The sequence below is a fragment of the Aquarana catesbeiana genome, linkage group LG03, assembly GCF_042186555.1.
Source record: "Aquarana catesbeiana isolate 2022-GZ linkage group LG03, ASM4218655v1, whole genome shotgun sequence".
In the NCBI taxonomy this organism is placed as follows: domain Eukaryota; kingdom Metazoa; phylum Chordata; class Amphibia; order Anura; family Ranidae; genus Aquarana; species Aquarana catesbeiana.
Genome location: NC_133326.1, coordinates 468,247,319 through 468,270,415, shown reverse-complemented (window position 1 = coordinate 468,270,415; position 23,097 = coordinate 468,247,319). Strand labels below are relative to the sequence as shown.

Sequence of the window (23,097 nt, the reverse complement as noted above, 5' to 3'; positions counted from 1 at the left end):
TTGTCTGAGACTGCAATAGTTAACTTCCAGTATGGATTTTGACCTGTCCACATTTCATGAAAGGAAGATGCCCACAGGGACTTTGAGAGCTATTTATAGAATCTTCTATTGTCAGAATGAATCAGAGTTCAGAAGATCCTCCAAGAGTATACACTGTGAGATGAATTATAGAAGTATCTTCAATGTGTCCTTTGGATACAGCTGTTAAGTGCTCCATTGGCTTTAGAGACAGCAAAACCACATGAATGAGCGTGATATTTCCTTTCTTCAGGTCCATGTACCTCCTCTGGGATTATAACCAAGAAAGCTGCATTATAAATAGTGAACTGTAAATAAGAGCTTGAAATAGACCAACATTACCCTTTCATTTTTAAAAGCTATGTTTAGCTGTGCTGTTAGGCTTATCTTGTATTAAATAGATAAAGCCAAATGCATTATACTGTTTGGTAAGCTTTTTAATATGTGTTTTTCTTTTTTTATCCTTTTGGCTTTTCATCTGTGAATCCTGAAGGGACAGGTAAGCAGATATATGTATGTATAATGTTAATAATACAATGATAAAAAGGAACCTTGCATGGCAAACAACAGGTTCATTAAGAAATAATTGAACTCTGGAAGCTGTCTCCAAAATAAAGACAAGAATAGGACCAAAACTAGCCGTCAAAATTGCCTGGGGTTCCTACATAGCCGGTCTTTTCCACATTACTGGCTTACCATGCCTTGTTATGCATTGTAGAGTTCACCATCTTCACATAGGCAAAGTTTTGCTTCCTCATTTCAGAACCTCCAGCAAGGAGAACAAAGAGCAGTAGTGACATACCCAGATTTCACTCCATATCTCCTGAAACTAAGGTAGCCAAATTTTTAAGATGAAATTTGAGGACACTCTACTGACCATGGGTGACTACTGGTGGCCCCTTGATTGCATGGTGAATTTTTTACAAAGGTGAACTTAGTCGTTAAACAGTCGATATAAGAAGAGAACAGAAAGCGGGGTGCTAAATGTCCCTGTAAGGGTGTTCAATCCTATCTCCTGCAGACCTAATACTGAAAAAATTATATATAAAGGACTCACATACATTAAAATATATGCACATTTAATATAAGGAATAAATGTACAATATAGTATTGTACCTTCATTACAGGGAAGTTGTTATACATATAATGCAACTGATAAGCAATATGATCAGAAATAGTTTTTCAGGTACCTATAAGTGGTAGAGTAACACGTGTGTAAGCATAGTAATGTTAAAACACAAATCACCCGCTAAAATATATTTTAGAGAAACTATGTCAGTTTGTAAAGACTTTATCTTTGGATCAGGATTGTGGTAAGTGATCTGTTAATACTAAGTTATAATTATGCTCAAAGGGGTAGGTCAGAAAAAGTCCATCCCTTAATACTTTTTTTCTTAATATCCCGTTTTGTTCTCTTTTATCCCAATTTGTTGTTAATTAGTCTGTTTATTATCATTTTCCCTGTTGCAGTTCAACATCTCAACTTTTAATTTGAACTTTTATAAATTGAAGTCACACTGAAGGGAGTGTAAAAAGACCAGTTCTGGCCTTGCTGTAAATGTGAAGGATTTTAGTACAGCTGTAAATGTGAAACTGTTTTTAAAATTAATTCCATATATCAGTTTGTATTGCTGGTGGAAATACTGGAAATGCATTCACTCCTGGACCTAAATGGCAGAATGGGAACAGGACTGCAGCAAGAATAAGAGGCCTTCACATTATATTTTTATTTTCTGTGCATATTAAAGCTCCTGATGAGCCCTTTGCAACATTGCAGATCTCCTATGCAGACAAATAATGTCAGCTTCAGACTCTTAACAGCACTTGCCTGATGCAGGTGGTGTAGTCAGGTACGGTAATGATCTTATATTGCTAGGCCCTCCAAAACCCTAGCCAAAGCTTTCTGGCAGAGTCTGCTTGAGCCAAGCGTTTATCAACCAGGGTGAATTTTCTTGGCTGATTGCTATTGTTTTCTTCCTGAGCTACGCCCTCACAGCTTCATAAGAACATCAGGCTAAACCCTATGCATGCTTCTAGAACTTGTAGATTGCACCAGATCCAGTTTCCATCTGAGGTCTGTAGGTGCCTTCTTGTGCAGGTATGATGTTAAGCACTTTGTGCAAGGAATTAAATATTCTCACTGTAATGCCGCGTACAGGCGGTTGGAATTTCCGACAACAAATGTTCGATGTGAGCTTGTTGTCGGAAATTCCAACCATGTGTAGGCTCCATCGGACATTTTCCATCTGAATTTCCGACAACAAAAATTTGAGAGCTGGAAATTTTCCAACAACAAAATCCGTTGTCGGAAATTCCGATCGTGTGTACACAATTCCAACGCACAAAATTCCACGCATGCTCGGAATCAAGCAGAAGAGCCGCACTGGCTATTGAACTTCATTTTTCTCGGCTCTTCATACGTGTTGTACGACACCGCGTTCTTGACGTTCGGAATTTCCAACAACATTTGTGTGACCGTGTGTATGCAAGACAAGTTTGAGCTAACATCCGTCGGAAATAAATCCACATTTTTTTTTTGTTGGAATGTCCGATCGTGTGTACGCGGCATAAGAATGCTTTGGTTGCTGTAGGAATTACATCTAAAAATGTACTCTCCTGATCACAATACATGGCAAATATTAGAAAAATCTCATATGGAACTGAAAAACTCTTCTTTTTTTTTGCAATAGGGGCTATTACCTGTCACATTTTTTTACCATCAGCCCTTTTTAAACTTTGCTCTTCTCTAATCAGTCTTCTAAAGGTTTGACCTTCATAGGGTGGCATTCATCCTTTGCAACCATCAGTTATATGTAGGATTCTCCAATATTTCTTTCAAGTTTTACAAGTTTTTCTATTTTTATTAAAAAAAGGAAGCATTAGCAAAGTAGCCCAACAATAGATATATGTGCAGAGGAACATATAAATAGGTATACAATACAAGGTTCAAATTAGCGTATCGGGTATAGATATTAAAGTGCATTCGTAGGATGGAGTCAACACTTTTAGTACGCTTCCCCCATAGTTCACAATATATACAGTAATTCTACTACTGCACCGCTAAAATATTGCTGTAAATCTATCTGTCTTATGATACCGGAACTTGTAAAAATTGCTTTTTTTTTTTTTTTTTTGCATTATTAAGCACAGTGACATTGCTGAATGGCTGTGATTAAGATTACAAATTCAGATGACAACACTGAAGATTTATGAGAGATTTAGCTGCCCCCACTCAAAAGTCAAGTTTTGCTTCTGTATCTGTGTCACAAATGAGCTCATGGCAGATACCCTTGGGTATAACGCAATTGTGTTTCTCTGGCTGATGAGTCATGGCCATATTAGGAATGACGTAAGCTTGAACTTTCTGTGGCTATAAAAATACTGTACAATTGCAGTACAAAAGATTTTGCTATAATGTATTAAACATATTTTACTGCTTCCATAACCATTGTTTAAATTGATTCCAAATTGTACACAGACCTTATAGTGTGTACCATCGTTGTTCTTCTTTCCTTGTGGCAACACTCAGGGCAAAGGTGAGGGCACATCACACAAAATATGTGTCCTCTTAAGAGCCAGGCAGGACGCTTGAGCACTGCTGGGTGTAATGGTGATAGCAGCTTTACGGATCTGCTAATAAAACATTTGGGATATGTATACTCTTTGGCTCTGAAAAGTTGTAGGAAAGTTGCATCATAAGTTAATACATACCCTGCTTGACTATTCAGCTGACAGGGACCATACAATAGGCAGCAGGTGAGAGGTAAACATACTGAACTGGATCACTTTCAACCACAGGCACTTAATAGCTAGGTTGGCTGCCATGTCTGCTGTACCCTCATTGCCATCCCATAGATCACACAATAAGAAATGTAAACTCTCTTGTCCAGTAAATCTTTACGTCATTGTTTTTCAATCATAGCATCGTTCGTTATATACTATTAATAGTCTAAAATGGCACTAATAAAATGTTCCTTCTGTTTTAGAGACTTTGCTTTTATAGCTAATGATAAAGATACCTGCATGCTGAAGTGTCATGTATTCCGTTGTGATGTCCCAGCCAAAGCTATTGCCAGTGCCCTACATGATATGTGTTCTAAGGTATGAAGTCCTTGACCCAAGTGTGAAAGAGTCTGAAGAAATTAGTTAATGTAAATAATTATATTAGTCTGTGTTACTGTTTTAAAATTGTGATTATTTGTATAATGTGTAACTATATACATGTGCAGGACAACGGCCTTATTTACTCTATATACACATATGTAGGCTCTACTCCCTGCTGTTCAGTACTACATATTGGGGGGGGGATTTACTAAAACTGGTCCACACAAAATCTGGTGCAGCTGTTCATAATATCCAATCAGCGTCTAGGTTTTATTGCCAAAGCTTAATTGAACAAGTTGGAAGTTGATTGAGTACTGTGCACCAGATTCTGTGTTCCCAAGTTTTAGTAAATCTCCACCATTGCCTGAGCTCTCTATAAAGTCTATTAACCGGAAAATAATGGTGTCTGTTTATCATTGTTTTCACACAACATTCACATAACTTTGACCCAATAGTCACACATTTTCCACATATAATTTAATTAGAAAAAGATATTAGTCTTTGTAAAAGTTGTGTGAAAACACTGAAAAATAGACCTCATTTTGTTACCTATGTGGCTGATATCTTATCACAGTTTTGAACCTCCACTCTAAAGACCAACAGCCAATAGTGGAGCAGATGTTTTGAACAGATGGTTATAAAGGTCTATTTTGTTTACGTTTGTTTACATCACCCGGCATGCACACAATGCCTCTGCTCCTGCTACTATTAGCAGAGAGTATCAGAATGGCTTTGTGTCTTGTGATTGCTTAGATGGCCAATGGCAATAATCACAAATGTAAACAGTACTATTGTTTACATTTGAGAGCCCTCTCCTTCCTGTAACAACAGAAGAAGGTGAAACTGGAGGGTTTAATGAATTCATTATTTTTTTAAATCCTCCAAGCTACAGAAGAAGGCTGTAATTCAAGGTCAGGGGTTAGAAATGACACTGACCACCATAAGTGTGGGATTGTTTTTGGGGGGACCTAAAGTGGCAAGAAACTTCAATGATGGGGGAGGGGTGGACAGTTTTACAATGCCACTGATCACAATTATTGTGGGGTTGTTTTTGGGGATGGATTTAAAATGCCAATGACCACCAATGAATCAGGATTTTCTTTTGGGGGGGGATTTAAAGTGCCACTGACCACCAATGATTGTGGGATTGTTTCGGGGGTGGGTGGGGGGGGTAAATGTTTTAGGTTTGGCCATGACATCTAGCCAATGCACACAGTGCAATTTTAGTCTGTAGGAAATTCTCTTCCACTAGTAACAGAATCACTTGGCTTCAGTGGGCAACTTGTAAAGGTTGAGCGCTCCTTACCCACTCTGATACCAGTATCTTTCTTCATTTTAAAAAATTTATGGCAAGAAAAAAAATCATCACCTTGAGATGTCTACTTCCCAAAAGAGGGTAATTTCTGGGGTGTGTGTGATGTCCTGGCCTTTTTTAAAATATGTTTTATAACAGAGAGTAAGAAAAACAGTTGTTTTTTTTTAAATGTTTAGTCTTTTTTCCTTTATATAGTAAGTAACAAAAAAAAAAACTGTTTTTAAATACTACCACATGAAAGCTATAAAATTAATTTGGGTACAGTTTAGCATGACCAAGTAATTTTCAGTCAAACTATCACACCGCTGAGAAATGGCCTGGGCTGGAATGACTTGTAACATGTTTCTATTACGGTGGTTAAAGATTAACTTTGTCACTTTAATTAGTTTTTTGGATCAAGCTGGTTCAAACAAACTAGTTACTTCACTTATAACAGATGCAGCAGCTGCCAGTGTTGTATGAACTGTATGTACCCTCAGCTACATACAATGTAAAGTGCCGCTTTCTGGCAGTGGGACAGGGGCTTCCCATCCTGCACCTGGAACAGAATGAAGTTGGGCTGAGCATTGCTCAGCTATTCACAGGAAGCATTGTACTCCATAAATGAATATAAGACTAGGTTACTTCTGAGAGGCAGGTGGATGGTGTCACAATTTTCACAAAATTGTCACAAAATCATTCATAGAACACAATGCTTCCTGTGAATGGCTGAGCAGCACCCAACTCAGTTTTGTTCTGGATAGGGGACAGGAAGTTGCTGTCCTGGTTCTGGACCACGGCACTGTATATTGTATGTAGCTTATGCTACATACAGTCTATATAGCACTGACAGCTGATGCATCTGTTAGTGAAGCAAATAGTTTGTTCCAAAAGAACGATTTAAATTGACAAATAACATGGAATTAGGCTTAAGCAAGAAGTAGAATGATGAGCTGGTTAGCTCCCCCAGGACAAATTTTCAAATTGAAACATTGAATGTGTTACAAAAATAAAGAGGAAGCATATAAACGTAACTTTAACCTAAACTCTGAAATAATAACTCAAAATATAAACTCACTAAAATGCACTATACTGTTCCTTTAATGCTTCCAGTGCAAGATAGAAAATTGGTGAGAACCTGACATATTTGCTTGGAGTAACACATTTCCTTCAGTTTTATGCATAAGCTGTACTGTCAAATGATAGCAAGTATATACAGTGCACCTGAAAAACGTATGATGCCACTGCTTTAACATATGGTGATTTAGACTTGCATCTATTAATAGGAAAAACACTTTTGTAGATTATCATGTCTGTAAACTAAAAGTTGACTTGGTAGAAATGCAATAATTTGGCAAAGGGCGGCCATTGTTAGGATGAATCATCTCCTACTTTTCCTTTCGATCTCTGTTAGGCAGGTGGTATTTGATTACTATGGGGTTTTATTTATTTATTTATTTTAGTAGAAATGGTTACTCTCCCCCTGAAAAAAGCTAGCTCCATGACTGTCATGTTGGAACAATGGCCTTGGTGCTTTCTGAGTCCCTGGCTTTAAACACCTAATCTGCATTATTGCTCTGGGTCAAATCAAACTATTAAAGACATTGGATCAACATAAGAACCAACTAGAATATTCCAAAGGAACAGTCATCAATTGTGACCTTATTTCTCTCACTATATGCTTGGTTTAGTTTAGTTTAGTGTTTAAAGGGAACCTTTCATTGCTGAGCTCTTCTCGTAAACATGCCTGTTACTTGACTGTAAAACTGACCTTCTTGTATTGTCACCTTGAACTTGTTTGCATGAATGTCATCTCTGTTTTCTAATCTGCATGCTTGTTCCTGGTCAGTAACCCAGCAGTTATTAAAGCCACAAATTCAGCATAACAGTCAGGAAACTAACATTTAGGCTGGGTCCATATCATTGCGAATTGGATGCAGGAGATTCTCTATGGAGTCGGTTCACATATCTCCGCAGCAGGTCCGGTGCTTCTTTTGGTCCATTTCAGGTGCAAATTCAGCCCAAAATTCAGGCTGAAATCTGACCTGAAATGGTGAACCAGCACGCACTGGACCCCTGCTGTGAGCCCCATCCGCCTCATATGTGAACCGAGCCTTAAGTAGGTGTGCAGTGACAGCACTGTATTTGTCTCATTATGAGTTTACTTTAACTTTCTTATGTATAAAGAATATTTATTATAAATTTATGACTGTTATAATCTACTGAATAAAAATCACTGACCAATGGTATATGTCTGTAGCTGATGCAACAGCTTTTATAGAGCTAATTTTTGGTACTGGTTTCATTGTGAATTAAAACCCTTTTGTTAGCATGCCTAAATACTGCATTTGTAGGGTGCTGGTCTTCTAAATATACTGTATTTTTTTATGCTAACCCTGTAAACTGCTCATAGGTTTTAAAAGGAGTACTAAAGTCACATTTGTTACAATACGTATTAATAAAGAACAATAATCACTGGCTCAAAATGCTGTATTAGCAATGATATTTTTTTACTTTGAAAATGTGTGCATATCTTAAGTCCATGCCTGGAGCTGCAGCTGTTTTTTTTTATGTATTTCTGGCTCTGTATGACATCCAGCGGGGTGTTGTATGTTGGTGGTGGTGGGGTTATACATCAGCTTCCTGCTGATTGCAAAAGTGAAAGACTATATCTCTGGGCACCCCCTTAGATGTGCATGTTCAAGGGAGGTAGTTGACACTGCATGGTGTAGACTTTAGCTATGCAGTCTGCCCATCAGTTTCATGACTGCTTTCTATCAGACCTGGAACAGTATTGCACAACTGATCAACACAGCACAGCTAAACTCTGCTCCATTCAGTGGCCAGCAGGGAGGATCATGCTTGTCTAAAGGGGTACCAGTCATGTGCTCTTTCATTTAGGCTCATAACTCCTCATCACTTAACTCTCAGCTCTCCGTTCATCTGAATGGGTGTGCTACAAAGGGAGATATTGAGAGGGCAGAATGAATCATAGGCACAAGCATAAAGGGAATGAATGTATTGATCTCTGTAATGGTTTGATGGTATTGATGGGGATTAAATGCACACATAATTAAAGAAAAAAAAATTGAACGAATCTATTGAGAATTGAAACTTGAAGCATATAATGTATATGTTTGTTTTTTGACTTTGGTGAAACTTTAAATACAAATTATACATAGACATTTTCATTTCTGTCTGTACAGATCATGGCTGAAAGAGCAGTGGCCAGTAATGCCATCACTCGTTCTGTTACCTTAGAGACGATCTCACCTGAAGACTTACCAGTGCAAGGTTGGTAGATAATTAAAATGATTATGAAAATAGACTGCATTGTAAGCAGGGCAGAATATCATTTTTCACTGCTATAGTACCATGTACTGGTGTAATTTCATAATATTGCTTTACTGCTTAGTCTATTCTATGAGTGCCATTGTACTATGTGTCAGACTTATTGAGGAACTTATAGTAGCTAAGGAGGGTAAAGGGGGGGGTGTGTGGAATTGAACCTCTGCCATCCTATATTAGTGATTTTGTTCCTAATATTTTCTTAGTGACCACAGTAAAGAAAATTAGTGGAAACTCAAAAGTTGACAGTTGCTACTGGAATGTAAGGTTAGAGGAAATGTACAATGGTGACACCTTTTGCTGTGACAACTAACAAAGGTGGTATTTCCCCTCACTTTGGAGAGATTCCTAAAAAGTTACTGTTGTGTCTCTGGGACAGAAGTCATGGAAACCTTCCCTTGCAAATGGGGGCACAGAAAGCATTAAAAATCTGACAGAGTTTCTAACTTCTAACCACTCTATCCAAAACAAAAAGTAGTCTCATTTTTTTAATTAAAAGCATTTATATAGTGTTAACAATTTGTGCAGCACTTTACATAGAATTTATTCACATCAGTCCCTGCCCTCAAGGTCCTTATCTCACATGCATGCATACACATACATGAGACAATTTATAATGGAGCCAATTAACTGACCAATGTGTCTCTTGGATTGTGGGAGGAGATATGAATACCCAAAGGAAACCCACACAAGCACAGGGAGAAGAAAAAAAAGCCTTGGCTAGAGCTTCACTTTAAGTCATCATAAACATAACATATCAAGGCAATTTGGAAATAGGTAAACAGTATTTCCATGTGAACTGAATATTCCTCTTTAAGCTTCCTTAGATGCACAAATGTATCATGCTAGCACATATTTAATTCTAATACAAGAAAACTAAAAATTAGAAAAATGTATTTTTCCCTCTTGTTAAGCCTGGAAAACTACCCAAAGTTAATGAGGGAACATTTGCTTTAGCTTCACACATTGTAACACAAACAGATGGACATTTTGTTTCATATGTCTCAGTCAACACATTTCACTGCCTGTGATGCCAAAATGGAAAAATATATTAATGTAATAATATTTCCAATCTTTAGATGGAGTTATTTGCATGCCCGTGGTTTTGACAGCATGTACCAAAGGCACCTAAAATAGGAAGGAATGTATAATGAGCTAGGAACAAATTACAAAAATACATTTTACTTTATATACTGTATTATAGACTCTATTGTTTTTCATGCCATGTAAAAAAATTAGACATGATACCAAGAAGACAGACTTTCCATCTAGCCAGCGATGTAGAAGGGAAGATTTTGGGACATTTAGGTTTTTATATGTATAAGTACTAAATTAAAGCTATGATTTTCTGGGCTTTGATGCATAGTGTGACCACCTCACCTTCTGCAACCATACAGAGGTATACTTACAGTGAGGAAAAAAAGTATTTGATCCCCTGCTGACTTTGTATGTTTGCCCGCTGACAAAGAAATGATCAGTCTGTAATTTTAATGGTAGGTTTATTTTAACAGTGAGAGACAGAATAACAACAAAAAAATCCTGAAAAAACGCATTTCAAAAAAAGTTATAAATTGATTTTCATTTTAATGAGTTACATAGTTACACAGTTACATAGTTGGTAAGGTTGAAAAAAGACCATCGAGTCCAACCTGTGTGTATGTGTGTGTGTGCGCTTTTATGTCAATATTACATTGTATATTCCTGTATGTTGTGGTCGTTTAGGTGCCTATCTAATAGTTTTTGAAATTATCTATGCTCCCTGCTGAAACCACTGCTTGTGGAAGAGAATTCCACATTCCTACCACTCTTACAGTAAAGAACCCTGTAAGCAGTTTTCAGTTAAATCGCTTTTCCTCTAATTTAGTGAATGGCCACGAGTCTTTTTAAATGGCCTTTCGCGGAAAAGTTTTATCCCTTTTGTGGGGTCACAAGTACGGTATTTGTACATATCCCCTCTCAAGCATCTCTTCTCCAGAGAGAATAAGTTCAGTGCTTGCAGTCTTTCCTCATAACTAAGATCCTCCAGACCCTTTATTAGCTTTGTTGCCCTTCTCTGTACTCTCTACATTTCCAGCACATCCTTCCTGAGGACTGGTGCCCAGAACTGATGGCATACTCCAGGGACAGCCGGACCAAAGTCTTGGAGAGTGGGAGAATTACCGTTTTATCTCTGGAGTTAACTCCCTTTTTAATGCATGCCAATATTCTATTGGCTTTGCTTGCATGTCGTTGATGAGCCTATCATCTACTAGGACCCCCAGGTCCTTTTCCATCCTAGATTCTCCCAGAGGTTCTCCCCCTAGTGAGTAGATTGCATTCATGTTTTTGCCACCTAAATGCATTATTTTACATTTTTCTACATTAAACCTCATTTGCCATGTAGAAAAACAACAAAAAAGTGTGGCGCTGAACAATGTCATATAAAACTGTAAACAAGTCAATAGACAGTAAGGAGGATCAATTGTATCTGCTTTTAAGCATATAGTCCTCATATGAAATTCAAAGATACATAATCTATATGGCAATATGTTAAGACAAAATATTGAAGACTTATATAGACATCTTGACTGAAAATCCACTCACTACCACCAAGAGTTGAGGAGGCTTACCAGATGAGGTGGACCCAATGGGGCATACGCCGGATTGGGTCGGACAAGGCTTAGGTGGTGAGTGGCTGTATATACTCCAAGAAGGATGCGGTCTCACGAGTTTGTTGTATTCATCCAGATAATACCAGGAACTTGAGAGGTGTGCGCAATCTCCCGGATGTGGGAGGTCATGTAGATCTTAAGGAAGTGGTGGGGTGTTCCATAAGCAAACCCCTGGTTTCACAGTGACATCATCTGTGCAATTGCTGGTTGCAATGAGAGAGTCTGTTAGAGAATGTCTCTGTCTTCGCTTTCATTTACCAGAAGCCTTCTGGTTTACCAATTAAGGACACCTGAGAGAGCATCTGGGCTTTTCTTCAGTGGATCAGAGATCCAGTCAAGCACTGTATGACCTCCCTGAGCAAGGGGGTCACAGGATTTCTGGTTGAGAAACAATACATATGCCACCCAGAAAGCCCTGTATCTTTTCAGATAATGGTTTAAATGAAAGCGAAGACAGAGACATTCTCTAACAGACTCTCTCATTGCAACCAGCAATTGCACAGATGATGTCACTGTGAAACCAGGGGTTTGCTTATGGAACACCCCACCACTTCCTTAAGATCTACATGACCTCCCACATCCGGGAGATTGCGCACACCTCTCAAGTTCCTGGTATTATCTGGATGAATACAACAAACTTGTGAGACCGCATCCTTCTTGGAGTATATACAGCCACTCACCACCTAAGCCTTGTCCGACCCAATCCGGCGTATGCCCCATTGGGTCCACCTCATCTGGTAAGCCTCCTCAACTCTTGGTGGTAGTGAGTGGATTTTCAGTCAAGATGTCTATATAAGTCTTCAATATTTTGTCTTAACATATTGCCATATAGACTATGTATCTTTGAATTTCATATGAGGACTATATGCTTAAAAGCAGATACAATTGATCCTCCTTACTGTCTATTGACTTGTTTACAGTTTTATATGACATTGTTCAGCGCCACACTTTTTTGTTGTTTTTCCATTTTACACTTTGTTGGTCGTGTTGGCTGCTTCCTTGTCTTTCATTTTAGGGTAGCGCAGAATTATTCTATATCTCATTTGCCATGTAGTTGCCCACCCCATTAATTTGTTCAGATCTTCTTGCAAGGTTTCCACATCCTGCGGAGAAGCTGTTGCCCAGCTTAGCTTAGTATCGTCTGCAAATACTGAGATTGAGCTGTTTATCCCATCCTAATTTATAAATAAATTAAATAGGATCGGTCCCAGGACAGAACCCTGAGGGACCCCACTTTCCAAACTGCACCATTCTGAGTACTCCCCATTTATCACTACCCTCTGAACTCGCCCTTGTAGCCAGTTTTCAATCCAGGTACTCACCCTTTGGTCCATGCCGACAGACCTTAGCTTGTATAGTAAACGTTTGTGGGGAACTGTATCAAATTCCAGATACGCCAAGTCTATGGGCCTTCCTTCATCTAGATGGCAGCTCACCTCCTCATAGAAGGTTAATAGATTTGTTTAGCAAGAACGATTTTTCATGAATCCATGCTGATTACTGCTAATGATACCGTTTTCATTACTAAAATCTTGTATATAATCCCTTATCATCCCTTCCAAGAGCTTGCATACTATTGATGTTAGGCTAACTGGTCTGTAATTCTCAGGGATACATCTTGATCCTTTTTTAAAGATTGGTGCTACATTGGCTTTTCTCCAATCAACTGGTACCATACCTGTCAGTAGACTGTAGGGTTGCACCTATACCGATACCAATATCAGTATCGGTACTAAGCATTTTTAAGGGTATCAGTACTCGTGGAAATGCACCGATACCCGGAACCGATACCTTCTTGTTTGTTTTTTTCAGCTGTCAGCGAGATTTCCCAGTTAACAGCTGAAATGTAAAGAAATGAATGTTGGTAAGTATTGGTTGTTAAGGTGCGGGGCCGCCACATCCTTAACAACCATGTCAGCTGTCGATGGGATTCCCCTCCCCACCTCCTCCTCCCCTCCTGCCAGCTGTCACCAGGCCCGGACTGGCCAGGGTTGCATGTCCTCTGCAGTGCTGGGTGTACTGACAGGCAGGGTCGTATCTACCGAGGCAAACAAGGCATTTGCCTTGTTGGGCGGCGCCGACCAGTTATGTTGCTACAGGAGGGCAAGGGGGGCGGACTCAGCAGAGGGTAAATAGATGATTATAAAAGTGTTCAGCTGCCTATCGAGCCTCCAAGTCAATTCCATGTAGAACGGCTCCCCATCCCTCCTCCCTCCAGCCGTCTCTCAGGGACTCCGCTCACCCCCATCTGTGGAGAATGGACGGGGTGGACTCTGCTTCCTCCAAAATGCTCAGCATCACCCAATCGTAACAGCTCTCCCTGTCACCTGTCATTGTGTGTGTGTGTGTGGAATGCTGTGCGGTGCCGGCTCCTTTCTGATGATTTGTATGTTGCTCGGACTGCAGTGTGTGCTGACATCCGTCAATGTGCACTGTAATGCCCCGTACACACGGTCGGATTTTCCGATGGACATTGTCCGATCGGAGCGTGTTGTCGGAAATTCCGACCGTGTGTGGGCTCCATCGGACATTTTCCATCGGATTTTCCGACATACAAAGTTGGACAGCAGGAGATAAAATTTTCCGACAACAAAATCCGATCGCGTCAATTCCGACCGTGTGTGGCCACGCATGCTCAGAAGAAATTCCGACACGGGACAGCTCGTTCTGGTAAACTTAGCGTTCGTAATGGATACAGCACTTTCGTCACGCTGCAATGTTCAAAATGGTTTAATACAGCGCACTCTCTTCTTCTTTATAATGTGACAAGAATTAAGTAGTTTTGATGCTCATATTCACACACACTTCTCACAAACTTCTTTCGTTACTATTTATCGGGATTCCCTCAATATATTTTGATTTCTCACATCTGACAACATATTTTTTTTATTTTTTTGACTTTAATGTAGAATCTTTTTTTGTGTTTCTCTTTTTTAATATTTTTTTTTGGTGATTTTGATTTGTACTCCCGAAAATGTTTGTGTGTTTTTTGTGACAAGTTCCCACAACACCATTGATATGTTGTTCTATTTAATCTGTAGGAGATTGTTTGGTGTTGTTGTCCCTTGTTAATTTCACATTGTACTTTAGAAATGTACCTGAATCGTCACCAACAAACTGTCCTTTTTGGATGAAAACACACACAGGAGAGTAGAATTTACCTAAAAATATTTTATTAAGGGGTCACAACTATAAACAAAGAGGGAGGCAACGCTGGAGAAACTGCAGAAGTGGGCGAAGCCTTGGACCCCCAGGGCAGACATCAATTATTTAAAAGCAAAATTGGTGGCCTGAGGAGTCCATATCTAAGGGAGGGCAGTCTGGTCCAGAAGTCCCAGAGATCCGGAAAGCAGCAGATGACATCTGTGTCCCCAGGCTGTGGTCATACGAGAGCAGCTTTTGTCAGACCAGACTGAACCCAGGGCAATCACTCTTTGGTCTTCCTTCCACGCTTCCTTCCAGCCTTTGGCTGTGGTGGTGGAGTTGTGGCAGCAGGAGGAGGAGGAGGAGGAGGATCGTCGATCTCAATGACATCCGTCTTGTGTGTCAGTTCCCCACTCTCCCCCTTACGTAGGACTTTATAAATCAGGTCCTCAGAGATCTTGCGTTGGCCCTCCTGCATGCCCTGCAATTTGGTGGCAGCCATGCAGGCAAAGGCCTCTTCAGGACTGGGGAAGGCTCTCAGGGACGCAGAAGCCTCCTGGATCAGCCTGTATGCTGAATCCTGCACAGGACTGGGAGTGGCCTTCCTGGCCCTTTTGTATGGCAGGCGGAGGGGAGGAACCTGAGACTCAGTCAGGCTGCGACTTGTCCCAGGCTTCTCTTGGCTGACACTTAGCCCTGCCTCCTCCTGGCTGCCACTAATCCCCGCCTCCTCCTGGCTGACACTAATCCCCGCCTCCTCCTGACTGCCACATTCCACAGCCTCCTCCTGGCTGAGGTCTTCCTGTTTATGAAAAAGGGACATAGTTTTAGTTTTTTTTACATCAATCACACACAATTTTCACCTCCTGACTGCTGCAAATTGAATGTTAACAAATATAACAGACTATCCTTCTGAGCCCAGCATTTTTCATTCTTGTCCCAATTTTGGGTGCCCACTACTGTCTATTGATATGTAAAACACTTTTTGGAATCAGCAATTAATGATCAATAATAACATCTAGTAAACATCATTTATTTATTGCCCAGAAATCTGTAGAAGAATGCTATACCTGACTCCAGCTGGGCTCCTCCACTTCTTCCTGGCTGGAAGGCCCAGGTTGGACATCAGAAGCCTCAGCTGGGATGGAAGGAAGAGTGGAAGGAAGAGTGGAGAGGGATTCCGTGACTTCAGTGTGGTCTGACAGAAATCGCAGTCTCTCATAGTACCACAACCTGGGGACATAAACGTCATCTGCTGCAGCTCCAGACCTCTGGGAATCTGTGACCTTCTTGCGCTCCCTAAGATATGTGCTCCTCAGGCCACCAATTTTAGCTTTTAAATAAGGGATGGTTGCTGTGGGGACCACCGGCTTCACCAACTCCAGCAGTTTCTCCAGCGCTGCCTGCCTCTTCTGTTTGTGATTATAGTGGGGGTGTCTCACTTGCCACAGACAGGGCAGCTCCCTGTACTTGTCAATAAACAGGGGCAGGAAATTGTGGTCGTTGAACCCATCCATTTTCTCTGCAAGACACAACACAAGACAAACCCTAATGTCAGGCCAAACTCCCCTAATCTTGTTACAATATAGGCTTCAATTTCGAAGCAGTATAGGCCCAAGTTTAGATCCTACCTTCGTTAGCACGATCGGCGTCTCCGATGCTCCTTCCTCCGCTCACAGATCGTACGTAAGACGTGCGCGTTACGATTTATACACACTGCACATGCGTATAACTCCGCCCGCCCCTGACGTTCTTTCTATTCTATTCCCCGCCCTTTTTCGTTCGGCGCAGTGGAGGAAGAGCACATGGCGGATAGACAGCAGGATCGTGCTAAGTACAGCAACGAGGAGGAGGAGGAGGAAAGGCCGGAGCCTGAAACGTCCCAATCCAGAAGGAGATTAAAGGACTCAAATATGTCCTTTGGGGAGATGTTGGAGATGGTGGACATCCTGAAGAGGGCCGACTATGATGGAAAGTATGGGCCTTACCCCAACCCCAATATCCGAAAGGCCAAGATCATGGCGAAAGTGGTCAGGAGTCTGCACCGGAAATTCGGGGTACGACGATCGAAAGATCAGCTCAGGAAGTGGTGGTCGGACCTGAAATTACGAGAACATGAGCAGTACAGAAAGATCCGGAGAGTGCTGCAAAAAAGTAAGTAGTTGTGCTGTGTTCCTATTGTTCTTGTGTTTATTACGTTCGTGCTGCTCCATGTGCTTTTGGGAACTGTTGTACAGTTTAAAATGGCAACTTTCATGTTCATGGGCACATTATTCGTTCGGATCACACATTTTTATTTCGGACTATAAAATACCATTGTTTAGGCCATATGCATTTGGCCACCATTTTGAGGCCCTATACTTGTCTTCAAAGAATTGGGTTGTGTAGATGGCTTGGTTACTAGAATGAAATGCAAACTAGATTGTGTGTAAGGAGAGGACACTCAGCAGCTGTTTTCACATCTGGACACTGGAGCACTAGTGTGGGACCCCAGAACACCATTTTTATTAGGGGGGCCACACAGGTGCTCCAGTGTATACTATAGGGGGGTCTCCATCTGTGAAGCTTGTACTAAACAGGTAAAGTATTGCAGCTTGACAAAGGACACTAAAAATGCTACATCTTGGAACTCTGCTAAAATAGATCATTGTACCCCACTTCCAAGCAATGTTTCCTATTTCTAGTTCTGCCATCAAATATCTGTGTGCTAATTATACCATTTTTGTTTTACATAGGGGATAAAAGACTCGGAGGACACCCCTCATCCGAGGAGACCAGAGCCCCCCCCCCTCTGGAAGAAGGGGAAATCCCCCCAACACAAGATGAGCAGGAGGAAGAAGACGTGGTGGAACTAGTCACCACAACAGGTGAGTGTCTGCGACCACAGGCTCAGATAAGAGATGGATGGCGGCATTTTTTTTAGACCTAATTTATTTGGGTTCTTCTCTTTTTAGGTGATCGTGAGGTTGTGGATGAAGATCCTTTCACATCAGAAAGTGCCCAGATCGTGATCGGGGAGATCATGGGGTGTAATTTACAATTGGAAATCATCAAGCAAAACATCAATGATGTTATTCCAAAATATAAAAACATCATTGATGTTTTGGGGCGAGTTTAAAGCCCCTCCAAATCACTTTTGTGTGCTACAATGTGCTAAATGTTTTTGTGATTTTTCCAAAAGCCAAATTTGGAGGATGCACACAGTGTGCCAACATGTGCTATCTGCCATCACGGGAGATCAATGGACGCGTTTTGGGGGTGCAACCCCTTCCTCAATAATAAAGTAGCGGTGAGGAAGGGCTTTCTCCCCCAAAACACGTCCCTTGATCCCCCGTGATGGCAGGTCACACATGTTGACATTGTGAAATTTGTGTGCATCTTCCAAATTTGGCGTTTCCAGGGGTGATTTCCCCCCATCTGAACGCAATATCAAACCCATTTCCTAAATACTCATGTCTGATATTGCCTTCAAGTTCTACCAAATGTGAACTTTGTAAGATCAAGATTTGTGTCTTTCTTGTGGGTTTTACACAGGCCTGTTTTCGATAAAATGCACATTTTGATTTTGGATAATGACACCACAAAAATTGTTATACAACAAACATGTTGGTTTGTCAGAAAAACCTTTGGTAAATGCACATGTGATTGTACAGGTATTAAAAAGATTGCTCATCAAGAATGTGTGGATTATTGTCTCAACGCTACAACACTTTTGGGGTGATGTAATTGTTGTTTTATGAGAAAATGGGGGTAATTTCCTAAGGGCAAATCCACTTTGCACTACAAGTGCAGTTTCAGTGCAGTTGCAAGTGCACTTGTAGTGAAAAGTGTCTTTGCATTTAGTAAATAACAGCCAACAGTGCTTTGTATAAGGTTACACAATCACGACATTTTCTGCACTCCACACATTTCTGTCAGGGTCAGCTCAAACAAACACAAGCAGTAAATGTCCACAAAGAAGAGCCTGGGGGGAGATGCCTGTCGAGAACTTGAGGTCCTGCAGACTTCTCCCTGTGGCCAAATAACGCAAGGTAGCGACCAACCTCTGCTCCGGAGTGATGGCTTGCCTCATGCAGGTATCCTGCCTGCTAATATAAGGGGTCAGCGAAGCCAACAAACGGTGAAACACGGGGTCCGTCATCCGGAGAAAGTTCCTGAAATCATCAGGATTATTCTCACAGATCTCACGGAGCAAAGGCATATGAGAGAACTGGTCACGCTGAAGCAACCAATTCTTGGTCCATGAACTCCTCCCCACCCTGTTCATGGACTGGACTTGTGTCAAGGTCAGGACCCCAACACCAAGCCCCAGCACAGCACGAACTCTACGAGGAGTACGCATACGAAACATGGCTAGAAAACGGTCGGCTGCTCAGAACGAAGTAACAGAACGCACTGAAGAACAGCAAGGCCTGTGAAGAGCGACCTGAAAAACAGCAACGAGCAGGCAAGATCGCACAGAAAACTCCGATACGAACTGACTGCACGCACTGAAGAGCAGATACAAACCCACAAGCACAAACTGAACGGCAGAAAACGATCTGAAAGCCACGAGTCTGAAAAAGCGCGAATCGTCTCTCACCAAACTTTTACTAACACGAGATTAGCAAAAGGAGCCCAAAGGGTGCTGCGCTTGGTTCTGAACCGGCCTTTTCTAGTCTCGTCGTACGTGGTGTACGTCACTGCGTTGTTGGCGATCGGAAATTCTGACAACTTTGTGCGACCGTGTGTAGGCAAAACAAGTTTGAGCCAACATCCGTCGGAAAAAATCCTAGGATTTTGTTGCCGGAATGTCCGAACAAAGTCCGACCGTGTGTACGGGGCATAAGGCTCTGCAAGCTGTAGGGACAGTGGGGATGTCATCACTCAGTGCAGCCCAGAATACACAAGATTCCTCTATTCTGTCTCTGTGATGGTAGATCCCTTCATAGAAATGCAGGTTATGGGAACAAGTTTGGGTTACTATAGTGAGCCTGCAGGTAACCTAAAGGCTGTGCTGTGTGCAGTCACACCTCCACCTAATGTCTGCCTGGTTGATAGTCAAATGAAGGGTTATCTGTCATCATCTGATCTGTGTGAAGGTCCTGAATGGGGATATGAAATGAAGATTCATCTGTGCAACATACTGATAATCCTCTGATAGCTGTGCTGGAATCCTCACTGATAATTGAGGGCTCTCTGACTATTTCCTATCTAACTTTCATGTCATCATACTATGCGCCATGTCCACAGTCTCTGACAATCTGCAATCCCCCTCACCCTGCCCTCACCCTCCTACTCCCCCCATCCTGTCCTCGCCCCCCTCACTTACCTCTTACCCCCCAACCTGTCCTTACCCCCCTACTCCCCCCACCCAGCCATTACCTTCCCCCTACTCCCCCCCACCCTGCCCTCACTTACCCTCCTACTCCGCCCTATCCTCACTTACACCCTACTCCCCCCCATCCTGCCCTTACCCCAGCCTCACCCAACTTCCCTGCACCCCCTCCCAAACCACTCTTCTACCTACTCTTCCTAGGCGATAGGTAATTGGTATAATCGAGTACTTAAAAAAAAAGTATCGGTACTCCTACTCGGTGTTAAAAAAATGGTATTGGTGCATCCCTAGTAGATTTTCGTAAAAATTAGGAACAACCAGTGAAATAAGTATTTTACCCCTTCACAAAACATGACTTAGTACTTGGTGGCAAAACCCTTGTTGGCAATCACAGAGGTCAGACATTTCTTGTAGTTGGCCACCAGGTTTGCACACATCTCAGGAGGGATTTTGTCCCACTCCTCTTTGCAGAGCCTCTCCAAGTCATTAAGGTTTCGAGGTGACATTTGGTAACTCGAGCTTCAGCTACCTCCACATATTTTCTATGGGATTAAGGTCTGGAGACTGGTTAGGCCACTCCAGTACCTTAACCACTTCAGCCCCGGAAGAATTTACCCCCTTCCTGACCAGTGCGTTTTTAGCGATTCGGCACTGCGTCGCTTTAACTGACAATTGCACGGTCGTGCGACGTGGCTCCCAAACAAAACTGACGTCCTTTTTTTCCCACAAATAGAGCTTTCTTTTGGTGGTATTTGATCACTTCTGCAGGTTTTATTTTTTGCGCTATAAACAAAAAATAGCGACAATTTTGAAAAAAACGCATTATTTTTTACTTTTTGCTATAATAAATATCCCCAAAAAATATTTAAAAAAACATTTTTTTTCCTCAGTTTAGGCCAACACGTATTCTGCTACATATTTTTGTTAAAAAAAAATCCCAATATTCGTTTATTGATTGGTTTGCGCAAAAGTTATACCGTTTACAAAATAGGGGTTAGTTTAATGGCATTTTTATTATTAATTTTTTTTTTTTTTTGCTAGTAATGGCAGCGATCAGCCATTTTTATCATGACTGCAACATTATGGCGGACACATCGGACATTTTTGGGACCATTGTCATTTATACAGCAATCAGTGCTATACAAATGCACTGATTCCTGTGTAAATGACACTGGCAGTGAAGGGGTTAACCAGTAGGGGGCTAGGGAGGGGTTAAGTATGTTCTGGGGAGTGTTACTAACTGTGGGGGGGGCGTGGCTACGTGTGACACTTCACTGATCTCTGCTCCCGATCACAGGGAGCAGAGATCAGTGACACTGTCACTAGGCAGAACGGGGAGATGCTTGTTTACATTAGCATCTCCCCATTCGTCCTCTCTGTGAGGCGATCGCGGGTATCTCTGCGGCGATCAAGTCCGTGGGACCCGCGACCTGACTCACGGAGCTCCCGGACGGCGCGGCGGCGCGCATGCAATGGCACGGCGGCAAATTCAAAGGGACGTATGGGTACGCCCATTTGCCCATTCTGCCGACGTACATCGGCGTGCGCTGGTCGGGAACCGGTTAATGTGCTTCTTTTTGAGCCACTCCTTTGTTGCCTTGGCTGTGTGTTATGGGTCATTGTCATGCTTGAATATCCATCCACAACCCATTTTCAATACCCTGGCTGAGGGAAGGAGGTTCTCACCCAAGATTTTATGGTAAACAGCCCCGTCCATCATCCCTTTGATGCAGTGCTGTCCCCTTAGCAGAAAAACACCCCCAAAGTATAGTGTTTCCACCTCTATGTTTGACGGTGGGGATGGGGTTCTTGGGGTCATAGGTGGCATTCCTACTCCTCCGAACACGGCGAGTTGAGTTGATGCCAAAGAGCTTGATTTTGGTCTCATCTGACCACAACACTTTCACCCAGTTTGCCTCTGAATCATTCAGATGTTCATTAGCAAACTTCAGACGGGCATGTACATGTTCTTTCTTGAGCAGAGGGACCTTGCAGGCGCTGAAGGATTTCAGTCCTTCATGGCGTAGTGGGTTATCAATTGTTTTCTTGGTGACTATGGTCCCAGCTGCCTTGAGATCATTGACAAGATTCTACCGTGTAGTTCTGGGCTGATTCCTCACCGTTTTCATGATCATTGAAACTCCAAGAGGTGAGATCTTGCATGGAGCCCCAGACCAGGGGAGATTGACCATTTATATTGTGTGTCTTCCATTTGCAAATAATCGCACCAACTGTTCTCACGCTCTCACCAAGCTGCTTGGCAATGGTCTTGTAGCCCATTCCAGCCTTGTGTTGGTCTACAATCTTGTCCCTGACATCCTTGGATAGCTCTTTGGTCTTGACCATGGTGGAGCGATTGGAATTTGATTGATTGCTTCTGTGGACAGGTGTCTTTTATACAGGTAAGCTGAGATTAGGAGCACTGCCCTTAAGGCAGTGCTCCTAATCTCAACTTGTTACCTGAATAGAAGATACCTGGGAGCCAGAAATCTTGCTGATAAGGGATCAAATACTTATTTCACTCTAGGGATGGGCTGAACACCCCCCTGTTCGGTTCGCATCCAGAACGTGCGAACAGGCCAAAAATTTGTTCGAACACACGAACACCGTTAAAGTCTATGGGACACAAACATGAAAAATCAAAAGTGCTAATTTTAAAGGTTAATTTGCAAGTTATTGTCATAAAAAGTGTTTGGGGACCTGGGTCCTGCCCAACAGGACATGTATCAATGCAAAAAGAGTTTTAAGAACGTATGTTTTTTCGGGAGCAGTGATTTTAATAATGCCTAAAGTGAAACAATAAAAGTGAAATATTCCTTTAAATTTCGTATCTGGGGGGTGTCTATAGTATGCCTGTAAAGTAGCGCATGTTTCCCGTGTTTATAACAGTCCGAGAGCAAAATTACATTTCTAAAGGAAAAAAAAGTCATTTAAAAGTGCTAGCGCTAGTGCCGGCTATTAATGAATTGTCGGTCCCGACAATACACATAAAAGTCATTGAAAATCATTGAAAAAAAAAAAAAATGCGTGGGGGTCCCCCAAAATTCCATTACCATTCCCTTCAGGTCTGGTATGGATATTAAGGGGAATGGCGTGGGGTTCCCCACAAAAATCCATACCAGACCCTTATCCGAGCACGCAACCTGGCAGGCCACAGGGGACTTTCAGATTCCGATAAGCCCCCCGCCCGCAGATCCCCACAACCACCGGGCAAGGGTTGT

The 23,097-nt window shown here is 41.8% G+C and overlaps 1 protein-coding gene across 1 annotated transcript in view; it reads left to right on the top strand.

Annotated features, from left to right (window-relative positions):
* APBB3 (amyloid beta precursor protein binding family B member 3) overlaps nucleotides 1–23,097 on the top strand; it is a 169,925-nt gene that overhangs the window by 124,774 nt on the left and 22,054 nt on the right. Inside the window, exons 7-9 of the mRNA XM_073620865.1 lie at nucleotides 512–517; nucleotides 4,005–4,119; nucleotides 8,623–8,710. Coding sequence (XP_073476966.1) covers nucleotides 512–517; nucleotides 4,005–4,119; nucleotides 8,623–8,710 — 209 coding nt within the window. The remainder of the gene's footprint in view (nucleotides 1–511; nucleotides 518–4,004; nucleotides 4,120–8,622; nucleotides 8,711–23,097) is intronic.